We start from the raw sequence: 8,923 nt of genomic DNA, 5'->3' as shown, positions 1-8,923 counted from the left end.
GTCAAAATATGATAATATAAAGGTATTTGATTTCTTAATTTATTTATTTCGCCTATATGTGCTAAATTTATGGTCTTTATTAAAAGGTATTTCTTAACCACAGTTGAGGCACTTTACATGCTGTTGGACCATCGGTGATTCTCTTGGAGATGTTACATTGTGGCTCCCATTTCCTTTTCAGATAGCCGTCCTTATTTCAGCTAACACTTGGGCTACTCTTTTACCCACAAATATGGGGATTGACCTTAACATTGTAATGCCATCACTGCTGAAAGGGCGAGCCTGTTTGGCGAGGGAGATTCGAACCCGCGACCCGCAGATTGCAAGTCGAGCTCCCTAATTACTAGACCATACCAGGCCACATTTAACCTACTTCTCGTAAATGACTTTTTTATATATCGTATTATTAAGCCTAAATTAATGCACACTAATATCTCGCTGTTCTAATTTCTAACAAATAAATATATTTACAACAGCAGTGCTTTTTAAAAGTCCTGATGCAAAAATACTGAAACATTTAGTACCTACATTGCTGCATCACTCTTATAGCGAACCCATGGCCACAAAGTGCGGAGCGTGTTTTTGAAACACAATCGGAGCACGCCAACCTCTAGATCACGCCCAGTCCAAGTCTCGAACTAGTTCCGTGTTCAAACACCATCTAGTAGAATAGCATTGTTTTTGAATTTAAATATTATTATTTCCTCACACTATCTTATTAACACAAAGGATATTCAAATCCTCGTCCCACCCTATTAGCCATAGGGGCGTTATAATATGACGGTCACTACCATTATTCGTTGGTAAAAGAATAACTCAAAAGTTGGCGGTGGGTGATGATGAGTAGCTGCCTTCCCTCTAGTCTTTCAATTCAATAGAAATTCACAACAAACCAATCTTTCGAATGCATGTTAGCCTTGGTGATAGCAAAATATCTGTTTAAAGAACTTAACCAATAAACTGTTACTTAAGCCACGATATGATTTTTTATCATATACATAAGTTTCCCAAAATTAAAACTAGTATTAGCTAAAAATAAAAATGAAGTTAGTTTTCCAACAAGCTCCAACTTAAAAACATTGGATCCATTTTTTTCGGAAACTATTTATGTTGAATAACGAATTATTGCAAACGAATAGATGATATCAAAATTTCAATCTCTTCTGAAAAACATTTTTATGTCTCCTCAGAGAGACATACTGTTTTTCTATTTTTTTCTTCTTCTTCCTTTCTTTCTTCTTCTTCCAAACACTTCTCAATCGACCGCCATTCCTTCATTTCACTGTGGATTAACTTGAAACTTTGTAGGGTTAAACCTTGGTCCAATAAGTCCAGAGAACTTTTTAATGTTTACATTTAGACCTTTTTAAGGATTTTATGTGTTCAAAGATCAAACAACCCTAAAATGTATATTTTTGGCTCCTGTGCGGTCATATTTACAATAGTCAAGATGAAAATTGGTACAAATATACGTTTTCGCGAAGTAAACATATTGACATACAAAAAAAAAATGGATTTGCTCATTCTGAGCCTTTTTAGGGGGGCAGAGCTCACGAAAAAGCATAATTTTGGGGGTTTTGGTCATTTACTCGGCCATATTTTAACCAATTTACATGGAATTTGGTACAAAGATACTTTTCTATAGATAACACACATTGACAAACAAAAATTTTGGAAATTTTAGGGTTTTTAGACACTTACCTCGCCGATTTCGGGCAATTTACATGGGATTTTGTACAAATATACATGTTTACAGGCAACACACAATGACAATCAAAAATACGAGATTTACACATTTTCAGTTAGTTTAAGGGGTCAAAAGGTAAAAAAGGCATAATTTTACGAGCTTTGGTCCTTTTCTTGGCCATATTTTGACAAATTTACGTGGGATTTAGTACACAGATACTCTTTGTACGTCCCAAACAGATATATAGACAATTTTAGAATGTTTGTCTTTTGCTCAGTTTTTCAGCGAGGAAAGCACAGTTTGGGATTTTCGTGAACTATTCATGTGTATGTCAATCAACCAACGTACATGGGATTTGATACAAAGATATCTTCTTGCAGATCACAAGCAGTGATATAGACAGTCTTCGATTTTTCTGATGTCAAAATTGGTCATATTGGAATTGTGTGGGGGAGACATCTTGTATTCATCCACAAATATTGGTCTCTTTAGTATTGTAAACGATCTTTTAAATAAAATAAAGAACGATATTATTGTTATTACGCAAGCTGTTAGCAACTATGTGTGAAAAAAGTTGTTTTTATACACACATTTTGTATTAATGATAGTAGAATACAAAAGTAGTTTCCGGAGAAATATGTTTGTAAAGTGAATGCTAAAAAATCGTCACCATAAAAAAATAAACAAATGGCAGCTTAAACATTATCATACACGAGCCTAATTATTTGTTTGGTTGTTTTAGAGCAAAGTCACAGTGGTCTATTTGTTGTGTCCACCATGGGGAATCTAACCCCGGACTTTAGCGTTGTAAGTCCGTAAATTTACCGCTGTACCATCAGGGGACAAGCTTAATTAATTTCTGTTAGTAGAGTCATTATATTATACGTATATTTAGATGACTTTTTAACCTCGATTTCGCGATGAAGAAGTATTGTCTTCTTAGGTACGAGTTGGTTTTGGTCAATTTATTATCTTCACTTGATAATTCTTGTTAAAATATTTCAAAATCTTCTTAGCATATCATGCAATTATGTACAATCATTACGTTTGAGCGTTTTGTACGTTGAAAATTTTCAGCCGCGGCATAGCGGCTCATAGAATGGTTCTGGGTTTTTCAAGTACAAACATTTAGCTCATAGTTCTGTCATCTCTTGACCGATTTGAGATCTAATTACATTTTCGGACTCAGGAGGTCAAATCTTTTCGATTGACATACTTGATCACGTCCATGGTCTCATAGAATAACATACTGTTGCGTCATCGAGTCACATGACTACTGTGACGCCACGTTCTAGAACTATCCTGTACTTTGGCGAATGCTCTAGTATTTACTGGATAGAGGGTAGGCTGGTATATAAAAGAGGAGAATGTAATGTGTGTATGGACAGTGTGTAATTGATCTGCGGTCAGAAGTATTATTGACGTTCGTTGATATAGCGTTTGTTTTAGCGCGATTGTTTAAGTTGAGTGTATCGGTAAAGTTATATTCGGAAAGAATAAACCAGTTTTATTAAGTAAAGACTTGTGTCGCTTAAGTTTCGTCGGAACGAAGTTACGGAAAATTAATTAACAACCGGAGACGTAACAATACTCTAATCCTGCCTGAAAGAATTTCAATTTCAGGATAGGCTGGTAGAGATCCTGATGAGTGACAAAATCGAATCGGGTATACCGCGGCCCACCCTTGGTATTGCTGACGCACAAAAATTGAGCTGACTAAAAGGAAAAAAAGGTCTCATAGATTAATTTACTCTACTCCTGCCTAAAATAATTTCAAGTACCGTGGCTATTGAGGATTCCCTCTTGTTAAAAGTTGAAAAGTGAAACACAAATGAGTTGTTAATGTATCTAAAACAACCACCTCCTGAAAGTTTATAATGCTAAAAATTCGGTTTCGATACTAGTGGTGGGAACAGCACAAATAGCTCATTGTGTCGCTTTGCGCTTAACAACAAAAACAAACTAAAGCAGCCTGTCCCCAGGTGAGTTAGGGGTACGTTTACGGACTTATAAACACAAAAATCTGGGATTCAATTCTCCGCGGGGTGACAGATCGCAGATATCTCATTGTAAAGCTTTGCGCTGAAAAATAAGAAGCAAATTAATAAAATAAAACAGACGTCTAGTGTCATCAAAAAAAAGATGACACTAGACGTCTGTTTTATTTTATTAATTTGCTGAAAAAATACAACAAACGTAAAAAAAGAAAAACGTTTGTTGTATTTTTTCAGTCAATTAATAAAATAAAACAGTCCTCTAGTGTCATCTTTTTTTACGTTTGTTGTATTTTTTCAGTCAACTCAGTGTGCTCAACACGACTTTTCCATAACGACAGCTTACAACAACGGATTTCAACGTCAAGACAGCATCGTTAGTGAAACAAGTGAAACCCAGGGTATAAAGTTTGCGAAGAAAGAGTGCTGTAATCCAACAACGTGCATCTGTGTGACTTTAGCCCTACTTTTTATCACTCTGGGAGCAGCAACTACAATCTTTTATGGGTGTAAGCAAAAAACTAATAATATGAATAACTAGTACGATAAAAATTGTTTCTTCTTTGTAAGAGAAATTTAATAATTTTATTGTCACATAGAATACTTATTTTAACGATATCGAAATTATAACACCGTTTTTCCCCTACGTTGGTTAGGGTTAACCACGACCTTCGTATTCATGTTCGGATGACATGTTTGACTGAAAGGACTTTTTATTTCATCGTAGGTAAACTAATAACTCAGTCAAAACATCGACATTTATGTGAACGTTGTGGAGTGTTTCTTTATGTTTGCATTTACTTTTCTGTTGTGGTTGACAAATCTTAAGTAAAAATGTTTTATAACTTAAGTAAATGTTTTCTTTACTTGTGACTTAAGAAGTGAGTAAATGTAACTCAAGAATTACGTAACTAACTACGTAACTTACGTAACTCAAGAATTACGTAACTCATACTGAGTATGAGACTTGAATATCTAAAATCGTTTCAACATAACAAAGCCACATGAGAACCACAGCTGATATAAAATCACAGTGGAACGGCATGTTTCAAAATTACATTTTGATATTGTTTGGGATTTTGTGGGTATTGTGAATCCACTAAAAACTGATCCTTTTAGAGAGAGTACGAAACAATCCTTCCCTAAATAAAATATTCATTCACTAAAATCATAAAGATGTGTTCAGATTGGGGGTTTTAGAATTCCCAAGATGGGGTTATTCCTTGTTCTTAATGGCGTTGAAACTAGGACAACACAGAAAGAGATTTGCAACAAGTCGTACTCCAGCCATGGCAAGCAAACTGTAAGAGTTGAGAATCTACTAACACGGAGGTCAAGGGCAAAAGCCGTTCATGTATCTCAGGCAACAATACTCAACATAATCAAGAAGGATCTCCATCTGGAAAAGCGACACAAGTCACATATACACAAATTACTTCCACGACATTCCGCTTCACCATTTCATTCCTCAAAAACCTGGCGAATGAAGCCGGTATTAATGCTATTGTATACAAAGACGTATATTTGGTTATTCCTCAAAAACCTGGCGAATGAAACCGGTATTAACGCTATTGTATACAAAGACATATATTTGGTTATTCCTCAAAAACCTGGCGAATGAAACCGGTATTAATGCTATTGTATACAAAGTCATATATTTGGTTATTCCTCAAAAACCTGGCGACTGAAACCGGTATTAACGCTATTGTATACAAAGACATATATTTGGTTATTCCTCAAAAACCTGGCGAATGAAACCGGTATTAATGCTATTGTATACAAAGACATATATTTGGTTATTCCTCAAAAACCTGGCGAATGAAACCGGTATTAATGCTATTGTATACAAAGACATATATTTGGTTAAATCGCCGGACGCAGCGCCTACTTATCTTTATGCAATTAAAATACACACCGATACTGCCGTCAGATAAAGCATGACCAGACGTAACGACATGGACTGCAACGAAGTCGCGAGTCTCCAAATCTTTTCAACTTATTGCACTCCACCTCTGTATTGTACTTTATAAACGCAAGAAACTCATTAAGTTACTTTTTTTTTACTTTTGATTCTATATAGAGGTTTGTGTGAACGTAGAAGTAACATTTTATAGTTAAGAAACAGAATAATATAATATAACAGTGAAAGAAAATGGTCAAATTATTTTGAAAATATATGAGGTTATCTGAACAAGAAAATAATCACTGGCCTCGTTTTTTGCTTGATGGTGACCTCGACCTCAATTTTTCCCTATCAATCACAACAACAAAAGATGAGGTCATACAACTTAGAGCCACGGAACGAATTTATTACTGATATAAAAAGCATAAAATGTGTTTAAATTCAGCGTTATAAAGAGTTGTGAAACTTTCACCTGAAAATTAAACAAATTCATATCATTATTGTAGACAGATATGTTTGAAAAGTATAGCAATGCACTTTAGACCGTGTTTTTGGGGTTTTTTTTCTAATCATCTGAAATTATAAGCAAAAGAAAATGAGGCCTTTTCAACTGTGTGAACAGCACATTTTAAACGTTTATACTTGTAACGGTAGCGTAAGATCTAGCTTTAACTGAGATCTGGTAGAACGCATCTGGTGGTATTGTTACGTCTCCGTTTGTTAATTAATTTTCCGTAACTTCGTTCCGACGAAACTCTAGCGACACAAGTCCTTACTTAACAAAACTGGTTTATTCTTTCTGAATATAACTTTACCGATACACTTATTTTCAACAGTCGCTCTATAACAAACGTTTTAACAACGAACGTATTTTAACAACAATACTTTCTGACTGCAGTTCAATTACTCACTACCTACACACAAACTCTACACTGTTCCCGTCACGTTGTGAGCGTCTTATATATATACCAGACTAACATATATCTAGTAAATGCTAGGGCATTCACGAAGGTTCGAGAGAACGAGTGGCGTGAAACTAGTCACGTGACCTCGCTGACGCAACAGTATTTTTGTGTGCACCTTTTAGGTAGTTATCGCAAATAATTAGTTTCGGTCAGGAAATGTATTGCCGAACAAACAAACAAACACAATCAAAGCCACGAGTGCACTGAATGTAAAATATCACCTTTATTCGAGATATTTAGCGGTAGGTCTATCTATATCTAAAAGGGCACTGCTTCACATACAAAATTCTATAATCACCCTTCTCAGAATGCACGTGATACCCAAGTCACTGATGGTCATTAAAATAGAATAATAAGAGAAATGTATAACCTTCAGGTATCACCGACCCGCCAGTCGAAAAGATCGATACCTACCATTTGATAGTGTATCCTACATTACACTGATCTTTGCTACAAAAAAAAAAAAAAAAGACGCACGTGATACCATAGGGAATAGCACAGGACAATATATAACTAAAGAAAAAATAACTTAGCCACATTTCCTGACCAATATTCTATTGTTAAAGATACACAAATGGATAGAAAAATATATGTTTGAAAAATCTGAAAACATCTTGTTCACCTTATTAACTAAAGAAGATAAGAAACAATAAATGTGCTTATGCATATAATACACTTATAATAATGTATTGCAAACAGTTGTTTAATGTTTTATAGCAACGAATTAAAGCTTTTTCGAGCCTCTTGAAGCCATTAGTTTATTTTATTTCCTGTGTTTATAATGTTATCCTATATTGGTTTCTCAGAATTAATTCTTTCTTTCTTTTTTATTTTTTGAACTGTATTTTAAAATCATCTTAAACGTTTCTTTCCTTTTTAGTGGACTATCTTAATGCAGAGAGGCTGAATGGTACGTAGTAATTTATTATTACAAAACTTGTCAAACTCACCCCAATTATGTTGGTGATTATCTTTAAGAAGTACTATATTTATTATACAAGATTAGGCTAAGTTGAATTATTCGATTGTTAACCTAATCAGCTTACTACTGAGAAACATTATATTACTAACCTAATCGGTTTAGTACAAAGATGTATTAGATTGTTAGCCTAATCGGTTTATTGTTTGTTTGTTTTTTAATTTCGCGCAAAGCTACACGAGGGCTATTTGTGCTAGCCGTCCCTAATTTAGCAGTGTAAGACTAGAGGGAAGGCAGCTAGTCATCACCACCACCACAACTCTTGGGCTACTCTTTTACCAACGAATAGTGGGATTGACCGTCACATTATAACGTCCCCACGACTGAAAGGGCGAGCATGTTTGGTGGGACGGGGATTCGAACTCGCAACCCGCAGATTGCGAGTCGAGCGCCCTAACCACCTGGCCATGCCGGACCTAATTGGTTTATTACTCGTAATTATTATATTATTAGCTTAATTCGGTTGAGTGCTGAGATTTATTAGATTCTTAGCCTAATCGGTTTAGTACCCTCGACTTTTATTTTACATTTAAAAAACGATGTTTCTATCAAAACATGATTATTCGTAAAAAAAAGAAACAAAAATTACTTCATGGGACTACAAAAAAAAAGATATATATATATATATAAATTGTTTTATTTAGGTTTTATTTATATAAATTGTTTTATTTAGGTTTTATTTATATAAATTGTTTTATTTAGGTTTTATTTATATAAATTATTTTATTTAGGTTTTATTCATATATATATATATAAATCGTTTTATTTAGGTTTTATTTATATAAATTATTTTATTTAGGTTTTATTCATATATTTATATAAATTGTTTTATTTAGGTTTTATTCATATAAATTGTTTTATTTAGGTTTTATTTATATAAATTATTTTATTTAGGTTTTATTCATATATATATATAAATCGTTTTATTTAGGTTTTATTCATATAAATTGTTTTATTTAGGTTTGCTTTTAATTTTGACTAGCTCATCTATCTATTTGTTTTTATGTTTATATTTCATTCACTGCCTGATATGGCATGATGGTCAGGGCGCTAGACTCGCAAACTGCTGGTCACGGGTTCGAATTATGTCACTGAATGTGCTTGCTCTTGGGGGCGTTATAATTCTGTATGTACGTTATGCGACGATTAGGCCTAATGAATATAATAATAATAATATTTGTACAATAGCGCTAACTGGAAAGCTAAGTCACAGTTATGTGGGAAGAAATGACAGTAAATAGAACAAACTGTTTCAACTAAAACTGCGTTTTACAGCAATTTTATTTTACTTCACGTAATGGTATTGTTACGTCTCCGTTCGTTAGTTAATTTTCCGTAAATTCGTTCCGACGAAACTTTAGCGACATAAGTCCTTTCTTAAATAAAACTGGTTTA

General features: G+C 34.0%; 1 protein-coding gene across 3 annotated transcripts in view; it reads left to right on the top strand.

Annotated features, from left to right (window-relative positions):
• LOC111086553 (serine protease 27-like) overlaps positions 1-8,923 on the top strand; it is a 23,721-nt gene that overhangs the window by 2,452 nt on the left and 12,346 nt on the right. For 2 of the 3 annotated variants that reach the window (XM_022389792.1, XM_022389793.1), the window contains exons 2-3: positions 3,983-4,190; positions 7,430-7,459. In XM_022389792.1, the coding sequence (XP_022245500.1) occupies positions 3,983-4,190; positions 7,430-7,459 (238 nt within the window). Of the gene's footprint in view, positions 1-3,982; positions 4,191-7,429; positions 7,460-8,923 lie in introns of those variants that run through there. The other variant, XM_022389795.1, reaches the window with a different exon arrangement.

This window comes from Limulus polyphemus, unplaced genomic scaffold (genome assembly GCF_000517525.1).
Source record: "Limulus polyphemus unplaced genomic scaffold, Limulus_polyphemus-2.1.2 Scaffold1186, whole genome shotgun sequence".
Classification (NCBI taxonomy): domain Eukaryota; kingdom Metazoa; phylum Arthropoda; class Merostomata; order Xiphosura; family Limulidae; genus Limulus; species Limulus polyphemus.
Note: the sequence above shows the minus strand (reverse complement) of the source record. Positions and strands in the feature narration are given on the sequence as shown.